The 25,572-nt window shown below is 44.2% G+C and overlaps 1 protein-coding gene across 5 annotated transcripts; it reads left to right on the forward strand.

Annotated features, from left to right (window-relative positions):
- The first annotated feature begins 509 nt into the window (after positions 1-509).
- LOC127576527 (zinc finger protein 235-like) lies at positions 510-25,026 on the forward strand. 5 transcript variants are annotated; one of them, XM_052027017.1, is made up of 5 exons: positions 510-541; positions 2,394-4,032; positions 6,458-6,680; positions 19,186-19,303; positions 20,937-25,026. In XM_052027017.1, exon 2 carries the CDS (start codon positions 2,697-2,699, stop codon positions 3,957-3,959), a length of 1,263 nt encoding a protein of 420 aa, XP_051882977.1. In that variant the 5' UTR covers positions 510-541; positions 2,394-2,696; the 3' UTR covers positions 3,960-4,032; positions 6,458-6,680; positions 19,186-19,303; positions 20,937-25,026. The 5 variants fall into 5 exon arrangements, with proteins under 5 accessions (XP_051882977.1, XP_051882978.1, XP_051882979.1 ...); XM_052027018.1 differs by having other exon boundaries at positions 21,934-25,026; XM_052027019.1 differs by having other exon boundaries at positions 22,229-25,026.
- Positions 25,027-25,572: the final 546 nt, after the last annotated feature.

The raw sequence follows: 25,572 nt of genomic DNA on the forward strand, positions 1-25,572 counted from the left end.
ATCCTCCCCCTTCCCCGACCTTCTTATTCTGGCTACTGCCCTCTTCCTTTCCAGTCATGATGAAGGGTCTCGACCCGAAACGTCGACTGTTTATTTCCCTCCATCGATGTTGCCTGACCTGCTGAGATCCTCCAGCATTTTGTGTGTGTTGCTCCAGATTCCAGCAATCTTCAGAATCTCTTGTGTCTCTTAAACTTTGTAGCTTCCCCTCAGGCAGGACACACATTAAACAATGATGCCCCGATAATAACGGGTGTGAATTCGTGAAAAGGGTAAGTGCAGTGATCAATCCAGACTGGGGTAGTCAAAATCTGCGTTAGTAGTTGAAAAATGGAATTCAACATGCATCTCGCCAGGGGACAGGGCCTGAACTGTTCGCAGATAGGATTGTTCAATGGCGCTTGCCATACCCAGAACTCCCAGCGGGTCAGAATTTGGTCTATGGTAAGAATGGGAACCCAATGCGCAGACGCAGGCCTGCTAATCTCTGAGCATGCGCAGCAGGAGGTGGACGCAAGCGGAGCAAGGGACTAGGCATCAGGTAGGCGATTGTCCGTGGAGGGAGGCAGTCGGGCCTGCGCTTGGGGTGGGAAGGTGGACATGTTCCGTTGTGGCCCTCAGACCCACTACAGTGGCCCACGGGCCCCGTGTGTGTGATGCGATGACAGCTGTGTGAGCGGGTATCCGACTGCTGTCTGAGCCAGGGCGGCTGAGCTGCAGCCATCTTGTTGACAAAACAAAGTGGGGCGGGTGAGCAGCAGAGCAAATGATTGGCTGACTAGTTTGGATTGACAACCCCCGCTAGAGGGCGCGGCCTCTGTTGTCCCTCCTCCACAGAGAGTCTTTGGCAGACTTGGAGCACATCTCTCTAAAGCCTCACTGGAATTTGAATGTAATTACTCCGCAAATATATTTAATCAGGAATCGTATCTCCCCGTGTAATGAGCAAACAAAGCATCTGGAGACTTTTTAGTTAGTTCTGATCTGAGAGTAATGAGAAACTGGTGGAAGCAAATTGAGTGGGAATTTTTAGAAGAAAATCAGATGACACCTTTAACGTTTGTAGCTTTGGGAAGGAGCAGGGGAAACTTTGAAAAGGCTTTTCTGAGAGCTGGAACAGGCATGATGGGCTGCATGGCCTTCTGTGTGCTGTGATTCACTGCTTCAGTAACAATGCCCATTCATAGGTAAGTATTGCAAATGGTCTCTTGTAACTGCCTCCCGCCACCACTACTTCCTTTGCTGTACCATTGGACATCATGCCTTCAGTTACATGCAACCTCAGATCTTCCACCAGTGTTTGATTCATGTCCCAATATCTTCTTTGGCTCAGTGTCAGTTTTGAATTTGTACTTGTGCAAGTCTGTACTACCTCAATGCACTGTGTAATGAACTAATCTGTACGAATGATATGCAAAGCAAGTTTTCACTGTCCCTAGGTTCAAGTGACAATAATAAACCAATAGCAATACCAATACCAATTAGCTGCCTTAAAGATGGATTGCAAATGCACATGTGATTGTTGATGCATGACTTTTGCTATAAGCTTTAGCAGCCAGCATCTGTACGATACAGTAGCGTAGCGGTTAGCACAACGCTATTGCAGTGCCAGCGATCGGGATTCGATTCCCATCGCTGTCTGTAAGGAGTTTGTACGTTCTCCCCGTGTCTGCATGGGTTTCCTCCGGGTGCAACGGTTTCCTCCCACATTGCAAAGATGTACGTGTAGGTTAATTTGGGGGGTTTAAAATGGGCGGCGCGGACTCGTTGGGCCAGTTACCATGCTGTAAAATAAAAAAAACCTGCAATGAATCTGGCTTTCAAACAGCAGGAGTGTGGTGTGGAGGAAGTGTGTGGCACAGTGGATTTACGACTTAGGAGGAGGGAAAAAAGAAACTAGAATTGCTGAGAATTAGTGATGGCTTTTTGTACGTTTGGAGGTCATTTTGCACAGACTGGGTTTTGTGTTCCACCAACTGCATAGGAATAAGGGATCGGTCAATTGATGTATTTAAGATGAATAAAAGAGTTGGTGAAGATGTTTCCATTGAGGCAGAGTCAACACGAAGTGTCTTAGTACAAAGCTACAGTAGAGTATAATCCTCAAGTTAAATAAGGCACTTTGACTGGGAATTCTGAGCTTCAGTTGATACAGCAATTGCAGTTAATGATCTTAGTTACTTCACATCGTCCAGAATCAGGTTGTCTTATCAACAAGATATAAACAATTATACATGTTGGTCCTGATGCTAATCATGTACGTGGAGTGCAGGGGAGGTGTGGAGGCTGAGATCCTGCTGATCTTAAATAATCTGCTGCAGACTCCCATCAGACCTGTTTGTTGGACTGAGTTTCTAACCTGTACTTGTGACTTCTGTAAACTCATTTTACAGACTACTGGAAGAGGAGGATCTGCAGACTGGGCCTTGCATCAAGATCTAACAGCACTGTTCAGTTCATCAGGACCTGAATGTTGTTGGACAGAGAGTGTGGAAAAACTTCAAACAGTTTGACTGCAGGAGCACCATGACACGTACACACACACACTGAGTCAGAGTGTCCCAGTGCATTGACTCGAAGAATCTTACACAACCTGAAAAATTGGAGCATGGGCCAGAGTAACCAGAAACTGAGTTTGTATTCTGCGTGAGAACAAGATTTCAACCATCCCGGAATTTCCCAAGGACAGCTGCAGCATGGAAAAAGCATGGAAATATGGCGACTGTAGGAAAGGATTAAAGTACATTTCTCAGCTGGACACTCGTCAACAAACTTGCACTGGAGGGAGACCATTCACCTGTTCCTTATGTGGGAAAGGATTCACTCAGTCATCCACTCTGCTGAGACACCAGTCCGTTCACACTGGGGAGAGACCATTCAGTTGCTCTGTGTGTGGGAAAAGATTCACTCAGTCATCCACACTGCTGAGACACCAGTCTGTTCACACAGGGGAGAGGCCCTTCACCTGCTCCTTGTGTGGGAAGGGATTCACTTCTTCATCCCATCTCAATGAACATCAGCTGGTTCACTCTGAGAAGAGACCTTTTCGGTGTTCTGACTGTGAAATGTGTTGTAAAAGCAGAAGTGATCTGCGGAAACATCAACGCACTCACAACAGGGAGAAACTGTTCATCTGCCCCCTGTGTGGGAAAAGATTCGCTCACTCATCCAACCTAGTGAAACACCAGATCACTCACTCAGGAGAGAGGCCGTTCACCTGCTCCATCTGTATGAAGGCATTTACTCAGTCATCCAGCCTCCGAAAGCACATTCGAGTTCACACGGGGGAGAGGCCATACACCTGTCCTGTGTGTGGGAAGGGATTCACTCAGTCAGGCAGCCTCTGGAACCACCAACGAATTCACACCAGAGAGAGACCGTTCGCCTGTCCTGTGTGTGGGAAGGGATTTGCTCAGTCAGGCAGCCTCTGGAATCATCAGCGAGTTCACAGTGGAGAAAGGCCATTCACCTGCCCTGTGTGTGGGAAGAGTTTCACTCGTTCTTCTCACCTCACTTCACATCAGCTACTACACTCTGACAAGAGACAATTCTGGTGTTCTGACTGTAATGTGTGTTGCAAGAGCAGAAGTGATTTGCTGAAACACCAACGAAACCACATTGGGCAGAGACCATTCATCTGCTCAGTGTGCGGAAAGGGCTTTAAGCACTCGTCCAACTTAGTGAAACACCAGTGCACTCATACAGGGGAGAGACCGTTCAGCTGTTCTGCCTGTGGGAAGACATTCACTTGGCCATCCAGCCTCTGGAAACACCAGCACACTCACACAGGGGAGAGACCATTCATCTGCTCCATGTGTGGGAAGGGATTCACTCAGTCATCCAGCCTTTGGAAGCACATGCGAGTTCACACTGGGGAAAGGGCGTTCATGTGCGGTGTGTGTGGGAAGGCATTCACTCAGTCCTCCAGCCTGCTGAGGCATCAGCGAGCTCACAAATGACTGGATTTTGTACTCTGCTATGATGGTTGCTGTTCACAACCAGGACTGAATCCTGTTCACTCTGCAAGTTGAGGTTTGTTTCTTATCATGTTAATAACTCTTAAAACTGGACTGAAAATTGATATGTTGAAGTCTACACATTAACCCAGCTGTTTGACAAACACAATTTGTTGAATCCTTGCTTTCTCACAGAGATGTTGATGTTTTGTTATTTATGGTCACATTTGTGGCATTTTACCTAACTCTTGATAATTTTGCTTCTCATAGACTTTTTGCCACTCATAAGGACCATTCTTTGCTCCCACTATTGCAGATGGTCAGTGATGGGATTGGTGGATGCCTGAATCCCAGGACACCACACTCATTAGGAATCACTGTCAGCTCCTGGACTAAACCAGTGATCCATAGCATTTCTTGACTTGGATCTTGGGGTCCAACTCCATAGCTCTCTGAAAGTGGAAACACAAATAGATAGAGTAGTAATGAGGTTGTATGGCATGCTTGTCTTCATTGGTCAGAGCATTGAGTATCAGAGTCAAGAAGTCACATTGCAGCTGTATAATACCTAGATTAGGCTGCACTTGGAGAATTTTGTGTAGTTTTGGTCATCCCATTACAGGAAGGATGTGGAGGCTTTGGAAACAGTGCAGAAAAGGTTCATCAGGAAGCTGCCTGGATTAAAGGGTATTAGCTACAAGGAGAGGTTGGCCAAACTTGGATTGGTGTCCCTGGAGTATTGGAGGCTGTGGGGAGACCTGATAGAAGTTTGTAAAACTATAAGGAGCTTAGATAGGGTAGACAGAATCTTTTTCCCAGGGTAGAAATGTCAAATACCAGGAGGCATAGCTTTAAGGTGAGAGCGGGAAAGTTTAAAGGAGATGCATGGGGCAAGTCTTTCTTACACAGAGAGTGGTGGGTTCCCGGAATGTGCTGCTGGGCTGGTGGTGGAAGCAGATACGAAAGTGGTGTTGAAGAGGTTTTTAGATCAACACGTGAATTTGGAGGGATTGGAGGGATATGGATCATTTGCAGGCAAGGGGATTAGTTTAGTTTGACATCATGATTGGCACAGACATCAAGTGCCAAAGGGTGTGTTCCTGGCCCGTACTGTTCTATGTTCGCAGTGGCAGGGGAAATGTTGAAAGCACATATTTATATCTGAATACACCAAGCAAATTAATTTAACAATAAATACACTGTCCTTGGATGATGTATAAGTGTGTAGTGTGTGAGCCAACAAATATTTCCCTTTCATAACACCCTGAAGTCCAAGACATCATGCAGTGTCTGTCAGGCCTTAAGTAATGAGTGCAGTGAAAGGCCTGACCTTCAGATACCCCAGGTTGGAGGGTTGGAGTCTGAGACTCAGGGAGGCTGTAAGAGTGTGATCCAGACTTTGAGAATCAGTTTGGATGGGGTGGTGGGTGGGGGTTCATGTGCAATCCCAATCTAGTTTGGGCAGGGCTCCCGTTGGGCTGGAGGGTGTGAAATGGGATCTAAAGTGGTCAAGTTTATGAATTAAGGTGTCAAGGGAGAACAGGTTGAGGAATATTGAACTTAAAGAAGACATCCCTGGGTGGCTTCCTAGTACCTGGCTGTATATCCTTGGAGCTGCTAAGACCTTGTAAGTGTCTCCAACTGAGGCACTGTGTGTGCTGTGAAGGAAGGTTTTGTATCTGGTTCATGCTGTACGTGCGTTATGCAGAAATGGGTAATTCTGATCAGTGTTGCATGTGCACAGGCGCCACCATGTGTTGGTAGGTAAGAACTGTAGGACACAAAAGGAAAACCACAGATTTTGTCGAAAGCATTAAGCCTTTAGTGCATTTTGTGAAATGCAGTTTGACTTCAAGGCAATCACATCAAGTAGCTGGGGGAAAAGTCAATGATGAGGCCAGTTGTGATCTGGAATACCAGGCATGAAGCAGTGGAAAATGCAGATTCTCTTGTAACTTTCAGCTGGGAATTGGCACTCTGCTTAAAAGAAAGGAATTTGCAACTGGGAACGGGCAATGGAATGGGATGAATCAGCAACTCAAATATGAGCACAGTTGTATGAGGCAGGTCACTCCTCACAGGAGAAGATCTAATGCCCAATTCCCTGGGAGTAAAAGAGGTCATAAATCTCTGAAGGAGCCTTGGAGTATTTGTAAACACCATCAAATGGTTGGCAATCCCTTGCTTGTTTGAAATTCCAGTTCCATGCACTGGGTGTGCTAATGGTGCCAGACATTGAGGCAGGTTGGGCACCATGGGTTTACTCTTTGGCTTTTAGTGGAATATGTTCTGGGGTCCAGTGTATCATAGGAGTGTGACAGGTAAAGGCTATCCAATCCCTCCAACCTGCTGGACTATTGAATTTGGAATGGGGAAGTGTTCTAGATTTCTAACACCCTTCCTGTGATTAGATCAACATTCAGTTATCTGTATTGGCATAAGAATTTGCTCAGTTCCTATTTATGCTGAGCCGTTATCTAAAATTGCCTTTCTATTTCCAGGATTGTATAACATCTTCCTGCACCTGTTCACAGCAAGAGCTGCTGATTTCCCCCATCATTTTCCATCAGCATGGATGTGACTCACCAACTTCAGTGCACGGTGCGGGATGATTCATTGCTGCATGTCTGAGTGTGAAATCCTCTGAGATTACGGGGAGAACTGCTGCAATGATTAATCAAGGTGGGGATGAAGTTAATCCAAAGAAGACACTGACCATGCAGGGTAAGGTGCCCATCTCAGATCTTAACTCACTGTCTGGCTCTGCCTATGTAGCTTAATTGCAAAATGTTTCCTTGTTGTATTTTCTCAAACAAATTTGGATCTGTGATTCTGAGGCAACCCACCGGGTCTCATTTTTGTGACTCCAGCTTGAAAGGCAGTAAAGGGGTATTTTCAAAAGAGTAAATAATGTTTGTTGATGAGTGTGACTTGATGCGAGTTCAGACCCAGCAGAAGGGTTTTGGGTGAGCTGAAGTTCACTAAGGGTGAAGATGGGAGCCCGGGCCCAAGGTCAATAGCGAGGGCTCAAAAGCATGGATGAGTCATTCAGTAACATATCGGGGTGAGGATAGAACTGTCACGGGAACTAAGCTTGCAGCAGGTGAGGTTAAGTGATGGGGAGGAGTTGTGATAGTAGTTCTCCGCCTGTTGTCAAACAAAAGTTCCACATGAAGTAGTTAAGCCTTAGAACATAGAACAGTCCAGCGCAGGACAGGCCCTTAGGCCCACAATGTTGTGCCGATATAGCTAATCTCTCCTACCTGCAGAATGCCCATGTCCCTCCATTTTCCTTTCATTCATGTGCCCATCCAAGCCCCTCTTAAAAGCCCCCAGTGAATTTGCCTCCACCACCCTATCAGGCAACGCATTCCAGACATCCACTGCTCTCTGAGTAAAAAACTTACACCTTATGTCTCCTCTGAACCTACCCCCTCTCACCTTAATTGCATGGCCTCTGGTATTGGATCGCTCAGTAATGGGAAAAAAAGATATTGCTTCTCCACCCTATCTATGCCCCTCATCATTTTATACACTTCCAACAGATCACCCCACAGCCTCTGCTGCTCCAGAGAAAAGAGCCCAAGTTTGTTCAGCCTCTCCTGATAGCACATGCCCTTGGGCAGTGGCAAGGGAAAGGAGTGGGAATTAAGTGTGGGGCAAGAGCCTCATGGTCTCAGAAAGGTGATCGTGAGACCCAAGAAGACCCGAGGGCTGCAAACACTCACTGGAGGCAATCAACTGATTTTTCCTTCCATTTTCAGCCCTGACCTATTAAACTGCCAGTCTATCAAAATGATATTAATCAGAGCTGAAGGAAATAAGGCTCCTCCTGATGTGGGTCAGATGCTGTCACTGGCCCCTCAAGCCTGCTCCACCATTCAGTATGATCATGGCTGATCTGCCTTATGCCTTATCTCCTGTGCCAGTTTCCTTCAGCTCTCAATTCTTGGATCTTTCAAAAATTAACCTGCGTTATTTTTAAATACTCCTAATAATCCTGCCTTCATAACCTCCGGGGAGGAGAATTCCAGGGATTCACCACTCTTTGCAAGAACAATTTCCTACGCACCTCAGTTTTAAATGACTGCCCCCTAATCCTGTAACTATGTCCCACTAATGGAAACATCTCAACATCTACCCTTGTTATGCCCTCTGTGGATCTTGTATGTTTCAATGATATCACCCTCATTCTTCTAAACTCCAAAGAATATAGATCTTTAGAAGTTCATGCGACAGCCCTCTCATCCCAAGAATTAGCCTGGTGAATCTCTTTTGGACTGCCTCCAGTGCCAGTCTATCCTTACTTAAATAAGGGGACCAAAACTGTGTGCAGGACTCCACGTGTGGCCTCATTCGTACCCTATACAATCGTAACAATACTTCTCTATTTCTAAACTCCAACCCTCTTGCAATAACAGGCAAGGTGCCATTTTCCCTCAGAACTGCTTGCTGTACCTGCCTGCTAACTTTTTGCAATTCATGCATAAGAACACCTAGATCCTTCATCTGCAAACTTTCTCAATTTGGATAATAGACTGCCTTTTGATTCCTCTTACCAAAGCGCATGATCTTGCACTTTCCCACATTAAGCTCCATTTGCCACGTTTTCACCCAGTCACTCAACCTGTCTATATCTAGTTCAGAATCTTAATATCCACACCGTAATAATCCCTCCCATATTATCTGCAGACAAGGATATCTTACATTGTGTCCCCTCCTCCAGGTTGTTAACATAAATTGCAAATAATTGAGGGCCAAGAACTGATTCTGGGGCATTACACTAGTTAAATCCTTCCAGCCTGAAACACATCTGTTTATTCCAACTCTTTGTTCTGTGCTATACCCAATCTTTGATTCATGCTAGCACACTTCGATTAATACACAACCTCTTAACCTGTGCTCCAGCCTTTTATGTGGCACCTTAGCAAATGCTTTCTGAAAATCTAGGTTTACATTGTCCCCAAGAATGTTTCCAATATCTTGTTTATCATCGAGTTTGAACTTGGTTTATCTCTTCCTCCCTTTCTAAACGTAAAATGTTAGCAGTCCTGTAATCCTCTCACTTAACTCCAGGAGCCAGAGTGGATTGAAAACTGTGGTTAGAGCATCATCAATTTCCTCCTTTACTATTTTCAACAGTGTTGGATTGATTTCAAATGGGCCTGGAAATTTATCAATTTTCAAAGACAATAAACGCCTTATTAATTTCTCTTTTAATATATTTATCCCATCAAGTTGGTGGCACTGAGACCAGCTGTGAGGCTCAGTGGGTAAGGGGGATGTCAGGCAGGGCAGTGGTCATGTGATACTCAGTGGTTGGGGGGACAGACAGGAGGTTCTGTGGCCACAGCAGAGACACCAGGATGGTGTGTTGCCTCCTGGATGCCAGGGTCAGGGATGTCTCGGGGCGGCTGCACAACAGTCTCAAGGGGGAGGGTGAAAAGCCAGAGGTCGTAGTGCATGTTGGTACCAATAACATAGGCAGAAAGGTAGGTGAGGTCCTGCACAGTAAACATAGGGAGTGAGGAGAGAACCTAAAAAGCAGGACCTCAAGGGTAGTAATCCCTTGATTACTCCCAGTTTCACGTGCTTGTGAGGGTAGAAATAGAAAGATAGTCAGATGAATGTGTGGCTGAGCAGGTGATGCATGGTAGAGGGACTCTAATTCTTGGATCATTTGGATTTCATCTGGAGTAGGGGTGACCTGTACAAGAGAGATGGGTTGCACCTGAACTGGAGGGGGACCAATATCCTGACTGGGAAATTTGCTTGTGTTACTCAGGAGGTTTTAAACTAGAGTGGCAGGGGGGTGGGGCTCTGAGCAGTAGAGTGGCTGATGAGAAATTCGGATGATACTGTAGCCAATAAGAAAAAAATTTAGTCATCAGGGTAGACAGGAGCACAGTAAAGGGAGAGGAAAGACCATTGGTTTAAACTGCACTTATTTCAATACAAGAAGCTTGACAGGTAAGGAGGATGAACTCAAGGCATAGATTGACTCTGGGAACTCGAATATCATAGCTACAGTATAATAGAAACATGGCTGAGGGAAAGGCAGGACTGGCAACTCAATGCTCCAGGATACAGATGCTACAGGTGTGACAGAGGTGTGAGAAAGAGAGGAGGTGGAGTTGCCTTCTGATGAAAGAGGACATAATGGTCATTCGAGAGGATGTTCTTTGGGGATCATCCAGTGAAGCCATATGAGTAGAACTTAGAAACAAGAAGGGAATGGTCACTCTGATGGGATGGTTACTCCAATGGGATTGTATTATAGGCCTCCTAATAGTTAGTGAGAATCGTAGGAGCAGATATGTAGAGAGATTGCAGATAATTGTAAACATAATAGGGTAGTATTAGTGGGAGATTTTTAACTTCTTTAATATTGACTGGGCCAACCATAGTGTGAAAGGCTTGGACAGAGTGGAATTTGTGAAATGTGTTCAAGAAAGCTTCCTTGATCAATAAATATATAGAGGGACCTACTAGAGAGGGTGCAACACTGGACCTCCTCCTGAGGCATGAGGAAGGGCAAGTGGCAGAAGTATTTGTCGGAGAGCACTTTGGGTCCAGTGACCAGAATTCTGTTAGTTTTGAAATAGTCACAGAGAAGGATATGTCTGGTTCACAGGTTAAGGTCCTGAACTCTAGCAGAGCAAATTTTGGTGTCATTAGGTGGGATCTTGCAGTGGTTAATTGTTTGCAGGGAAAGGAGCATCTGCCAAGTGGGAGGATCTTAAAAGTGTGATGTCAAGAGTTCAGGGCCTGCATGTTCCTGTTAGGGTGAAGGGCAAGACTGGCAGGTTTCAGGAACCTTGGCTGATGAGAGATATTGAGGCTGTCGTTAAGGGAAAAAGAGGAAAATTGCATTCAAGCAATTGGGAACTAGTGACGCTCTTCGTGACTGCAAGAAATGTAGGAGTGCAGTTAAGAGATAAGTTAGGAGGACAAAAAGAGGATATGAGAAGGCGAGGCAAAATCCCAAGAGATTCTATCAGTACATTAAGAGTGAAAGGGTGGCGAAGGAAAGAATAGGCCCCCTTAAAGATAAGCATGGTTGTCTGTGTGTGGAACCAAGGGAAATGGGTGAGATTTTTAATGGATATTTCTCTTCAGTTTTTACTATGGAGAAAATGATGAAAGCTAAGGAAATGGGAGAAGGAGTGGTGTTGTCTTGGACAATGTACGAATCAGCAGTGGGGGGGTATTGGAGCCCTTAAAGTGCATTGAAGTGGATAAATCCCCAGGGCCTCACCTGGTGCATTCTCAGACCTTCTGGGAAGTTGGAAAAGAAATTGCGGAAGTTCTTGCAGAGATTTATGGCCATAGGTGAGGTTCTGAAGGATTGCAGAGTGGCTAATGTTGTTCCATTGTTTAAGAAAGGTAGCAAAAACAAGCGAGGAAATTACAGGCCAGTGAGTCCGACATCGGTGGTGGGCAAATTGCTGGAGGGGATTGTGAGGGACAAGATCTATGAACATTTGGAGAGATAGGGTGTATTGTGGAGGTCGTGGCTGTCATGTGACAACACTGCCGCTACCTGGTCGGATGACAGCACTGCCCCTATCTGGTCGGAAGACACACCACTGTCAATCAAGGTTTGGCTCCACCCCACTCATCGGGGCACACTTGAACCATTGGTCCTTTTAAGCACCTTTGTACTTGGCCTCGGGCCATTGGCCTGTTTGAACTACCTGGGCTGGACCCCCCAGCCCTCCAGCACTATAAAGAGTGCCAAGTGCTTGGTTCTGCCTCTTTTGGCTCCGAGGAATGCCTTGTCAGTAAGCTGTGCACCATTTAATAGAAGTTAGGAGCATCTGCTTTATTCCAGGCTGAGTAACTGTGTAACGGTGCTGGAGAAATTAGTTAAGTATCCCTGGGAGCATAGAGCCTTCCCTGCACTGAGTCAAGGGGTGGCGGGTAGTGTATTGCTTTTCCTTGATTGTTTGTACCCAGTTCATTGTGTGTGTGTGTGTGTGTGTGTGTGTGTGTGTATGTTCCCCATGTTGCGATTTTGTCACGCTCGTTATCACTTGGGGGGGGGGTATGTGTGTGTATGTATTTTCTCCATGTTGCGATTTTCTCACGCTCGTTTACACTGGTGTGTGTGTGTGTGTGTGTCTGTGTATATATTTTCCCCATGTTGCGATTTTCTCACACTCGTTATCACTGGTGTGTGTGTGTGTGTGTGTGTGTGTGTGCGCGCATGCGTGTGGCCCTGTTACCTTTTCTCCACATTTACCTTTGTAAATAAATCATTTAACTCCAAGGCTGTGTTCAGAGTCTTTGTCCTTCGAGACCTCGAACTTGTCTCACAACACAGGGTCTGATTTGGGACAGTCACCATGGCTTTGTGCATGGGAAGTTGTGACTGATAAATCTCTTCGAGTATGTAGGGCAGTGGATGTTGTCTATGTTGGACTTTAGCAAGGCCTTTGACAAGGTCCCTCATGGCAGGCTATTCTGGAAGGTTAGATCGCATGGGATGCTGGGGGAGATAGCGGATTTTATTCATAATTGGCTCAGTGGTAGGAAGCAGAGAGTGACAGTCAAGGGTTGTTTCTCAGACTAGAGACCTGTGTCTGGTGGTGTGCCACAGGGGCCAGTGCTTGGACCTTTGTTGTTTATAATTTGTATAAACGATTTGGATGTGAATGTACAAGGCATGTTCATATGCAAAAGTACATGTATGCACAGGTGCAATGAAAAACTTACAGCAGCATCACAGGCACATGGCACCATATGAGCAGTATTCACAGGAAAAACATAAATTAAACATAAATTATATACAAGTTTTACAAGAAAGAACACAATCTGAACAAAAAAAAAGCAAAGTCCATTTTAGTACAAAGTGATCAAAGTGATCATCATGCTGCTAAACTGTAGTGAATAGCATTTTGCCGGTTTCTTCAACAACAAAATGCTTGAAGGGAAGTTGCTGCTCTTGAATGTGGTGGTGTGGGACTTCAGGCTACTGTACCTCCTGCCCAATGGTAGCTTCAAGAAGATGGTATGGCCCAGATAGTGGGAATCTTTGATAAAAAATGTTGTCTTCTTGAGGCAGCGCCTCCTGTAGATGCTTCCAGTGGTGGGGAGGGATGTGTCCATGATGTATTGGGTAGAGTCCACTACTGTCTGCAGCTTCTTACGTTCCTGTGTATTCGAATTGCTGTACCAGACCATGATGCAACCAGTCAGGACACTTTCAACAGTACATCTGTCGAAGTTTGTTAGAGCATTTGGTGACAAGCCAAACCTTCTTCACCTCCTGAGAAAGTAAAGACCCTGGCGTGCTTTCTTTGTGATTGCATTTAGGTGCTGGGCACAGCACAGTTGACCTGATATGTTAACGCCCAGGAATTTTAAGGTGCTGACTCTCTCCACCGCTTATCCTGTGATGAAGACTGGCACATGCTTGCCCTCCTTCCCCTTGATGAAGTCAACAATCAGCTCTTTAGTTTTGCTGATGTTGAGCGAGAGGTTGTTGTTGCAGCACCCCCAGCTCCAGTAAGATGACTTATCGCCTTCTGTGATTTGTCTAACAACAGTAGTATCGTCGGCGGATTTGAAGATGGCATTGGAGCTGTGCTTAGCCACACAGCCAAGTTAGTTTTCATGTTAGGTGAGTAAGTTTGCTGATGACACCTAAAAATAGTGCCAAAGGTTATGAAAAGTTAAAGGGGCATCTTGATCAGCTGAGTATATGGGCTTTCAATCCAGATCAATGTGAGGTATTGTATTTTGGGAGATCAAACCAGAATGGTAGGGCCCTGGGGAGGGCTAAGGAAAAGAGGGACCTGGGAGTGCAAGAGTTCACTGAAAGCAGTGTTGTAGTTAGATGGGCTGGTGAAGACGGCATTTGGCATGCTGGCCTTCATCAGTCAGGGCATTGAGTATGGGAGTTGGGAAGTTATGCTGCAGTTGTTTAAGTTAAAAATGGAGTTTGTCATATGCACAAGTACATGTATGCACAATTGCAATGAAAAACTTACTGGTGCATCACAACACTCACAAGAAAAACATAAATTATTTTTACAAGAAATATACCCAATTTTTACAAGAAAATGCAATTAGAACAAAAAACAAAGTCCATTTTAGTGCAAAATGGTCGTAATGTTGCTAAACTATAGCAATTGGAGTTCTGCCCGTTGGTTCAAGAAATGAATAGTTGAAGGGAAGTAGCTGTTCCTGAACCTGGTGGTGTGGCACTTCAGCCTCTGTACCTCCTGCCCGGTGGTAACTACGAGAAGATGGCATGGCCTGGATGGTGGGGATCTTTGATGATAGATGTTGCCTTCTTGAGGCAGTGCCTCCGATAGATACCACCCATGGTAGGGAGGGACGTGCCTGTGATGGATTGGGCAGAGTCCGCTACTCTCTGCTGCTTCTTAAGTTCCTGCACATTTGAATTGCTGTATCAGATCATGATGCAACCAGTCAGGATACTTTCAACAGTACATCTGTAGAAGTTTGTTAGAGAGTTCAAGGACAAGTGAAACCTCCACAACCTCCAAAGAAAGTAAAGATGCTAGTGTGCTTCCCTTATGATTGCAGGTATGTATGTGCTGGGCCCGGGACAGGTCATCCAATATGTTAACGCCCAGGAATTTAAAGCGGCTGACTGTCTCCACCATCGATTCCCTGGGTAAACTGGCGCATGTTCACCTTCCTTCCCCTTCCTGAAGTCAACAATCAGCTCTTTAGTTTTGCTGATGTTGAGTGAGAGGTTGTTGTTGTAGCTCCACTCAACCAGGTATCCTGTCTCATTCTGGTGATCTGACGTATCGCCACCTGAGCATAGAGCAGGGGGCTAAACACGCAGCCTTGAGGTGCACCTGTGTTGATGGTCAGTGAGGAGGAGCTGTTGTTACCAATCCTTACTGATTGGGGTCTGCCGATGAGGAGACGGTGAGGCCACACTTGGAGTATTGTGTACAGTTTTGGCTTCTGTTTTAGGAAAGATGTTTTTAAACTAAAAATAGTGCAGAAAAGATTTACAGGATATTGTCTGGACTTTGGGGGGGGGAAGGGGGTTTGGGTGGTGTGGGGCGTGGGTGCTGAGTTACAAGGAGAGGTTCCGTAGACTTGGACTTTATTCCACACAAGCTCCGCCTAAAAGTTTCTACAGGCTCATTTACTTTAATGAGAATGCTTCTCATTCTTCTAAACTCCAGAGTAGCAGCTAGTAGACTCACTGCCTATCAAAGTCATTGACATGGGTTCAAGTCTGACCTTGGGTGCAGTCAGTGTGGAGTTTGTATGTTCTCCCTGTGACCCTATGGGTTTCCTCCAGGTGCTCTGGTTTCTTTCCACATCCCAAAGACATGGGGGTTGCTAGATTAATTGGTTGTTATAAATTTCCCCTCATGTGTAAGAGAGTGGTTGAATCTGGCCTGACTTGAGAATGTGAAGAGAATCATAAAGGGGATTAATGTAAGATTAATATAAGTGGGTGATCAATGGTCGGTTTGGACTTGGTGGCTGGATTAGAGGGTATTAGCTATAAGGAGAGGTGGGATAATCTCAGATTGTTTTCAGTGGAGTGTCAGAGGCTGAGGGGCGACCTGATAGAAGTTTATAAAATTACGAGAAGCATAATGACTCTATAAGCTCATTCTGCTCAATCGCCTGTACAGTTGCTGAAAGCCTTCCTTATCCCCATCCTCCTTTGTAATAAACTGAAGTGAAAAACATCACAGTTCAGCTCATCATATTCCATCTGCCACATTTTTTATCCAGTTGTTAACTGGTGAATGTCTCTTTGCAGATTTTTTTGTCTCCTCCAAAATTTACTTTCCCAGCTGTCTTTGTATTATCTATAAGCTTGGAATGTGAGCCATCTAAGTCTTTAATGTGAATTGTAAATAGTTGAAACTGTGGCATTCCTTGGGCATGCCACTAGTTGTAGCTTGACAACTTGAAAGTGACCTGTTTATTCTACCTACCATTTGCTTTTGTCTGTTAACCAATCCTCTATCCATGCAATATGCCACCCTGAATCCACTAGCCTTCATCTTGTACATCTCTTACCTTGCATATCTTACGTGGCATAACTCTTATTTCTTAAAGGTAGGCTCTTTCCTCTTCTGTGTCACCTAATCAATTGCCTTTTGAAAATCCAAGTACTCCATGCCAGTTGGGTCCCCTTCATCTATGGTGCTGTTTGCAATGTGAAAGAATGCAAATAAGTTTGTTAATCACAATGTCCCTTTCAGATATCATGCTCTGCTTAATCGTGTTATGTTTCTTCCAAGTGCTCTGTTACCAATTGCTTAGGAATGGATTTCAGTATTTTCCCTGCTCACTGAGGTTAGCCTTACTAAATTACTCACTAACTCTCCCTCATTTCTCAAACAACAGTGTTAAATTTCCAATCTGCTGGAAGCCGTGCAGAATTCAGAGAGTTTTACCATTGCAACACTCTCTTTTAGAAGTCTTAGGTTCCAGAAGATGTGCCAGAGCTTGGTCCCTGGAACATTTTCTCTAGTGATATTGATTGGTTTCAATTCTTCATTCCTGTTTGTCCCGGGTGCTCTATGGCATTTGGTATGCTTTTATAGTCTTCCACTAAAAAGTAGATCCAAAATATATGTTTACCATATCTGCCATTTCCTAAGTCCCCTTTATTAGTTTCCCTGTCTCAGCTTCTAATGACCAATGTTTACTTTTGCTGTTCACCTTTTGTTACATAGGTGCCAAAGCTCTCATGATTTGGTTTGATATTTTTTGCTAGTTTGTACTTGCAGCCTGTTTTCTCCCTCTTTATGTATTTGTTTTTATCCCTAATTTACTGGTTTCTAAAATTCACCCAATTCTTTCAGCTTCACATGTATGTTCTTTCAAACTGAAACTATCCTTGACTTTTGCACGCTATTAACATTTTTTAGTTTTCACATGGAGTTTACAGTCATTGAGAATTATGAAATATTTTGTATTCTGTCATAATTATGATGTTACCCTCACAATTTTAATCCAATTTCTCACCTGTAATTAAGCCTGCATAGTTGGCTTTATTTCAGTTAAAGATACGTAAGTTGTCACCTTCAAACTGTGAAGTTTTATTATGATCATACTTCCCTTTATTGTGACATTACTAATACTGCTTCAGCACACATGACTAAGATAGCATATTCTTTGGTCAGATCCATACATTTACCTCAGAAAATTGTCCTGGGTGCATTCCATGAATTTGTTCTTGATATGCTGTTTTGATTTGCTCAGTTTACATGAAGATTGCTCAATTTATATGAAGATTGAAGTCTCCACGCCCTTCCCCCGACTAAAAACATTACCTTTCTTGCAAGCCACCACTATAACTCAATTAAAAACAGAAAATGCTGCAAACACTCAGCATGTCAAGCTGCATTTGTGCAAAGAGAAGCAGAGCCCTTGACCTGAATGCTTAACTCTTATGGAATCACCAAGTCGTACAGTACAAAAATGGGCCCTTTTGTCCCACCTTGTCCAGTCCAATCATTATGCCAATCTACATTAATCCCATTTGCCTGCATTAAGCCCATATCCCTCTGCACCTTTTCTATCCGAGAACCTATTCAAGCGCCTTTTAAACTTTGTGATTGTAACTGCTTCTACCATCTCCTCTGGCAGCTTATTCCAGGTAACCATTGCCATCTGTGTGAAAAACTTACCCCTCAGATCTCCTTTAAATTTCTTCCGTCTCATCTTAAACGTGTGCTCTCTAGTTCTAGTCTCACCTGCCCTGGGGAAAAGGACACTGACAATCTATTTTATCTATGCCCCTCAATTTTATAAACCTTGATAGGGTCATCCCTCAGGTTCCTACATTCCACTTAGAATAAATGCTACCTCACCAATCTCTCCTTTCAACTCCAGTGCTTCATTCCAGACAACATCCTTGTGAATCTCTTCTGGATAATCTATATTGCTACCACATCCTTCCTGTCGTGTGGTGACCAGAACTGTACATTGTACTCCCAAGTGCAGTCTAACCAATGTTTTATACACCTGCAAGATGATATCCCAATTCTTAAGGTCATTGCCTCAGCCTATGAAGGTAAGCATACCAAATGCCCTATTCACCATCCTATCCACCTGTGTTACAAGCTGTGGACTTGCACCCCAAGGTCTCTCTGTATGTCAGTGCACATTAGGTCCCTGCTACTTACTCTCTACGTCCTACCAGAATTTGACTTCCAAAAGTGCATTACCTCACACTTGTCTGGATTAACGTCCATCTGTTTCTCTTTTCAGAGATACTGCCTCACCTAATTATTATGTTGGTGCATTCCCATAAGTGTTTTTTTTCTTTCTTTTCCTTTTCCAAAGTTGGTTTATTCAGTGGTCACAGAATCAGATTATTACACTGCTACAGAACTTCATGATATACACTATTTATGGTTTCAAATTGTAACACAGTCATCACTATCCAGAACGCCTTCAAGCCCCTGTGGTCCCGAAAATCCCCACTGTACCTCTGGACATCACATGCTCCTTCTCTAGAGACACACAGGCATGGACGTAGCCCCAGGTAGACAATTGGCTCAAGCAGAACCCTCGACAACGGCCGCCTTGACCCATGAATGGCCACCTTGGCCGGGCCCAGGAGCAAACTGACCAGGAGATCCCCTGACCGACCCACCCCTTCCCAAGAGTGTTGGTATTGTTCAACATTTGTCTGCATTAAGTTGGGGAGAGGGAGCTTTGGTCACTTACAGACCTTTCAGTGGTTGGGACATAGAAATGAACCGAAATTTTAACTTTTTTTTCGCTGAATGTCAGGGAGTTTTTACAAATGGAGGAGTAATGTGGACTGGCCAGAGTGTGTCTGTAGGTAGAAGAGAAATGGGAACTGATTGGTCAGGGAGCATCTATGAATAGAGGAGATAGTGTCAGGTCAGGGAGTATCTCTCAATGAAGCAAAAGCAGGGCCTTGTCTTGGAATGTCTCAAAATGAAGAAGAAATAGTGATTTTTCAAGAGGTGTCTCCAAATGATGAATTGGGAGATTTGTAGTCATGGTAATGAAATCATACATTTGTGGTGACTCCAAGCAAAGTGGAAAAGGTGACTGTTTACAGGCTGTGTGTAAACTAATGGTGGCGGGTGAGGGAAAACCCTTCAGTTAATCTAAAGATACTGAGTCGGATCTTCCAACCCAACATTTGCGCTCGTGCTGGGGCTTGCTTGCTATCTCTGTGAACAGTGATCATTGATCTGAAGTGATATCTGTTTTTCTTACTCCACAGATGCTGCCTTCTAACCAGTTGCATATTTCCAAAAAGTGCAGTTTTTATTTCTTCCTGGATTCCCAACTTTCCTTTGCCTGCGCCAAGTGAATAGGAGAAATCTACTGCTAGGAGAAAGGTAACTGGAGCTTTTTATTTAACAACGTTAGTTTAACTGTTTTTATTTGTACTTGCGTATGCCTGTGGGTATTTTTAGTGGCTGAATGCTGAAGGACATAGCTGCCAGAATGGGTCGGCAGGAAGTAGTGAGAACATCAACAGGAGGATAAACTTGCTTGACTTCATCCTCACCAATTTGCCTGTGGCAAAGCACAGACAGTGCATCTGTCCATGATCGAATTGGTAGGAGTCACCACTGCATGGTCCTTCAGGAGGCATCTTCACATTAAGGGCCTTGCCCATTGTTTAATATTGCACTACTGTTGTGCTAAATGGTCTAGACTCAGAATAGATATGAAATCTGGGCATCCATGTGGTGCTGTGAATCATCCAGCATCAGTTATGAGGTATTCCACCATGATTAGTAACCTCATGCAATAGACAAAAATGCTGGAGGAGCTCAACAGGTCAGGCAGTACATTTTATGTATTGCTCCAGATTCCAGCATCTGCAGAATTTCTTGTGTCTTAGTAACCTCACGGCCTGCTGTTCTTCTTACACTGGCCTTACAATCAAATCAAGGGATCAACCCTGGTTCATGAAGTGCAAAGGTGTGTGCTAGGAACTGCATCAGGCATGCCAAGCTAACAGGGTTGCACAGCATGTCTACGTGCATGCTAAGTAGCTGAAAAAGCATGCAATCGACAGAATTAGGTGATCTTACAACCAATGAATCAGAGCAAAGCTCTGCACTTGTGTCATGTTTTGTCGTGGCCAATTAAACAGCAACTAGGAGGAGGACATTGTGAGAACATCTCATTCTCAACAATGTGGAGCCCAGCATTTGAAAGAGTGGCCAAGAATGAAGCATTCGTCGCCATATTCAGGCAAGTCCACTTCCTCCTTAGGTCCTCACCACCACGGAAGCCAGTTGTTTGCTGATTCAGTCTGATCTACGTAATATCGAGAAATGTCTGAGAACACTGAATGCGGACAAAACTCTGGTTGTACTACATAATTAGCCTTGGTCTTCCAATAGAGTGAAAGCACTGGCACTTTCCCAACAATATTAGAAGTTGCCCAGATACATCCTATTTGCAAAAAAAGCAGGAAAGATCCAACCTGGCTAAATCCAGTCCAATCAGTCTGCTCTTAAACCATCACAAAGTGGGTGGAATGGTGGTGCAGCAGGAATGCTGCTGCTTCACAGCTCCCTGGACCCATGTTCAATCTTGATCTCTGGTGCTGTTAGTGTGGACTTTGCCTGTTCTCCTGGTGATGGGGTGGCTTTGCTTAAAGACATGCTGATTGGTAGGTTAACTGATTGCTGTAAATTACCCCGATGTGGGTGGGTTGTCTGAGAATTGTGGGAGAGTTGATGAGCATGTAAGAGAGAATAGGTTACAGGGAAGTAAGTAGGGGAATAGGATTGACGCGTTTGGACTAGGCTAACAGTTAACTTTTCTGGGAATTGTTGTTCAGCTCCTATGTGCTGAAAATCCGAAATAAAATAGAAATTACTAGGGAAATTGCATGGTACACCAATCAATAGCTGTGCAGAGGGAAACAACATGTCACTTAAAAGACTAGAGGACATAATTCTGATGAAAAGTCATCAGCCTGAAATGCTAACTCTGTTTCTCGCTCCACAGATGCTGCCTGACCTGCTGAGTATTTCTAGCATTTTCTTGTTATTATTGTTGATGGTTGTCTGAAACTTCATTGGGTCTCTTTTGACAATAAGTGTTAGAAAATAAATTCACCTGAGATTAACAGAGGAGTGACAGAAATTGGCAGAGGACTGTGGTGAATTGTGCGGATTTGCAGGGAGAAGTGGCATTAGCACCACTGTTCTGTGTAATACAAAACTATTAATTTAGTGGCACAGCTAGTAGAGCTGCTCCCTCACATCTCATTGACATGGGCTCTGCTGCTGTCTGTGTGGAGTTTGCACATTTTCCCTGTGACTACGTGGGTTCCCTGCATGCTCTGTTTTCCTCCCATATCCTGAAGACATACTGGTTTGCAGCTTAAGTGGCCATTTTAAATTACCCCTCATGAAGTGGTTAAGAGAATCCGGAAGAATCTAATGGTCATGTGAGAGAGAATTGGTTGCAGGGTGGAGGAATTTGATGGGATTGCTCTGAGAGGCAACGTAAATTCACTGAGCCGATTGGCCTCCTTCTAGATGTGAAAAGATCTATTATGAGAAAATATGATAACGATTCAAGTGGGTTTAAGGGGCAAAATGTGAGGATTGCAGAGAGCACAAAACTCAGAAATGCAGTGAGTATTAATGAGCATATTGACAGACTTGAAGAACTGATAAACTGTGCAGACATATGGCAGATTAAAAGTAGCAAAGGCACAGAATCTGCTCTGGGAATGGCTCGATAGCAGAAACATTGACCAAGTTAGCATTGTCCTGAAGGACATAGCTGTCAGATGTAGTGAGTAAACCAATGTGAGGGATACACCCAGATCTCATACTCACCAATTTACTCATGGCAGCTGCATTATCCATTGTAACACAGAGAAATGAATGATGTTTAGACCTTGTGGAGATCTTCACAATGCAGGTGTTTCACCATCATGTTGTATGGGACTTTAATTGTGCTCAATGGAAGAGACTCAAAATTGTTCTTGCAGCTGAGGACTACCCATCCATGAGGTGCTGTGGATCCTCAGCAACATCAGTAACGTACACCACCACAACCTGTGACCTCATGGCCCAGTCTATCCCTCCTGCTGCCATTACCATCAAGCCAGGGGATCAATTCTGTTTGGTGGAGAGAGCAGAGGGCATGCTGGGAGCAGCACCAGGGGCAGCAGAAGTAATGAGAGTAGTGAAACTGCAACCTGAACTGCAAACCTGGAAAATGGAGCTGAGAAATCTAACAACCCATGTAAATCTTACAACAGTAAAGCTCTTCTGCCATACCAGATCTAGGCATGAATGGAGGTGAACAATTCAACAGCTGATGAGAGGAGGATGTCCCAAGGATGTCCCCATCTTCAATTATGGTGGGACTCAATGTGAAAATGCCAAATACAGGACTTGAAGCATTCTACACCATGTTTAGTCAGAGGTTCGGGTTGAATGATCCATTGCAGTTTCCTCCTGAGACCGTCACCATCACAGAAGATGGTTCTCAGTCAATTGGATTTACTCCACAGGATACCAAGAAATGTCTGAAAGCACTGGATACAGCAATGGCAATGGAATCAAACGAAGTCCCAGTGGTTAGTGGAGTGCACCTATTGACACCTGAATAGGCAATGTGTAGAAGGATACTGACCTAATGTGGACAAATGGGTTTAGTTTGTATGGCAAAATTGTTGCCATGGATGTGATGGGCCAAAGGCCCTGTTTCTGTGTTGTATGACACTGACTCCAGCCAAGTGCTTCCAATATACTTACAATCCTGGCATCTAACTGACAATTTGGAAAAATTCCCACATATGTCAGGTTCCAGAAAAGCAGAACAGATGCAATCCAGCCATTAGGACTCAATCAGTGCCTGTGATGCTGCTGCAAGTAAGTTTTTCATTGCACCTGTGCATACATGTACTTGGGCATATGACAATAAACTTGACTTTGACTTTGATCAGTCCACTCCAGACCTCATCACATTCTTGGTCCAAACCCAGACTAATAAGCTGAATTCCACTGGTGAAGTGAGAGTAATGATCCTTGACATAAAGGCATCATTTGACCGAGTGTGCCATCGGAGAGATGTCAAAGAATATTGAGGAAATAAAATTTCAACAGTTGAAACCATACCTCCTCATACATAGGAAGATGACTGTGGTCAATGGACATCATTACAGGATAGTGTTGTTGCCCAATTATTTTCAACTCCTTCATGAAGAACTTTCTTCACCATAATGTCAGAAGCAGAGAATTCACTGGTGATTGCACAGTGGTCAATTCCATTCCATATTTTCCTTCTGAGATAGGAGACCATTATAGTACTGAATCTACAGTATGCCTGCCCACAGGATAATCCTATTTCAATACTACTCACTTCACCTCACTCCCAGATTCCACCACCCATCTACACAGAAGAGGCAATTTACAGTGGTAAATTAATCTACCAATCCACATGTCTTTGGGATGTGGGAGGAAACCCATGCGGTCACACGGACAATGTGTAAACCCCACATCACTAGAGATCAGTATTAAATCCAGATTGCTACAACTGTGAGGTAGCAATTCTGCTAGCTTCACCACGATGTTTCAACTCATTAGCAAAAGATCCAGTTCATACCTGCATGCAGCAGAACCTGGACAACATTCAGACTGAAAAGTGGCAAGTAACCTCCCACTGCAAAACTGCCAGGCGGTGATCATGACTAATTTAATAGTGCAAGCCTCTATTCTTCAAGATCAATCTGGGTGACACGGTTGACCAGAAGCTTGACAGATCCAGCAATGGTTCCAAGAGAAGGTAAGACACGGGGTATTCTGTCGTGTCTTCTTATCTCCTAACACCACAAAGCCTTCCCATCATCAGCGAGGGTCATGATGGAATACACTCCACTCCTGTCGATGAGTGCAGCTTCAACAACTCAAAACCATCTTGGACAAAGCTGATTTGTTACTGAAGGAGGGATCTCCAGAAATCATAAGAAAATTGGGAGAGTTTATAATAAGGTTAAGGTAAATGCTGCACAAACTGTAAAAAGATTATGGGAAATTAGGCCAATAGTGAAGGTAGCTTAAAGATCATGTTAGAAGATGCAGCGCAGTATTTAGATTGCAAGGCATAGCTAACTGGAGCAAAGATAAACATATGGCGGTTGACATGCAGACTAAGTGCAGAAGAGCTGATCATAAAATAAGTGGTGTCACAACAGAAAGGACCATAAATTAGAGCACCTAATTAGCGAGGGTGTGGGGAAATTAGCTGTTAGACAAATCCCAGCCATCAGACAGATAGCGGCAACTCTCGCAGAGATAATGAATGATCAACTATTACAAAGAAAAGTAGGTTACTCATGAAGTAGTGTGAACCTATGGTGTATGTAACCATTGTAATGTGAATACAATGAATTACTGGAAGTCTTTTGGGTCTGTGGAGTACCTTTAAGTTCTCACTCAATGTGCTTCCCTGTGTAGACTGTAATAAAGCCTGAATAAAATGACTTGGTCAAGAAAGTCACCATTGATGTATGAGATTTTCTCTGTGTGCTGTCCCAACCTGAGCTGCAGTTAAGAGGGTTAGTGTTCTCCCCATTGCCAGTCACTTCTGTTACGGACTCAGTGAAAGTCCCTTTAAGATAGAGAGTGTGTGTGTATGTGTGTGTGGGGCGTGCTTACGTCAATAGAAGATAAAGGACGTAATGACGTTGTTGAAGAAGTTAGAAGAAGAAGAAAAAGAGAGAGAGAAGGGAGAGAGACACCAGCCTGCTTGTTTTTCTCTATCGATGGATGAGAAACAATAACTGTGTTTACCACTGAAATCCATGTATGGAAAAGTTGGAAGTAATCCGGTGGAGTTCACTTTGTTGCTGACCTGTAGAAGGAAACAGGTATTTGTGTGTGGACGACCACGGTTCGGATGCTTTTCGGGGTGAGGAAGTCACTACCGAGTAAACACTGAAGTGTCGTTTGGGTTCCATCGTGGAACATTTGGATTTCGTATGTACTCTCTCTATGTTTTTCTACATCTACATCTTATCTTCAGACAACGGTGGTTGTTGTAGAAGCCCTTGCCCATGTTTCACCTTATGGCTTGCGGAACTGAACTTTAAGAACCATTCAGGAACTGGGAGTTTTGGACTTTGTCACACACACACACACGAAGAGTTTAGTTTTGGGGTTAACGTTCGAGGTTTAACATTCTTGAATTCTAACATACTAACATTTTTACTTTTATTTTACGTATTATCAATAGTAGTGATTAATAAAATAGTTTTTAACACTGAAACATGCTCAGTGTGTTTCTTTTGTTGCTGGTTTGTGACACTTCATTTCCCCATTCCGCTCCGGAACTGTCTGTAATCTACGCTCCGTTCGTAATCGCGATCTGCATCACCTGTCACTTCAACTCCCCCTCCCATTCCATCACTAATATGTTGGTCCTCAGCCTCCTCCACTGCTGGTAGAAATCCAAACGCAAACTGGAGGAACAACACCTCATTTTCTGTCTTGGGACCTGACAGCCTAACGGGATGAACATGGAATTCTCCAACTTTAAGTAAACCACCCCCCACCCCCACACCTTGCCTCTTTTCTTCTCTTTCCTAGCCCATCTCTCTTTTTTCTCCTTGCCATTTTTACTC

This window comes from Pristis pectinata, chromosome 12, assembly GCF_009764475.1.
Source record: "Pristis pectinata isolate sPriPec2 chromosome 12, sPriPec2.1.pri, whole genome shotgun sequence".
NCBI classification, from domain to species: domain Eukaryota; kingdom Metazoa; phylum Chordata; class Chondrichthyes; order Rhinopristiformes; family Pristidae; genus Pristis; species Pristis pectinata.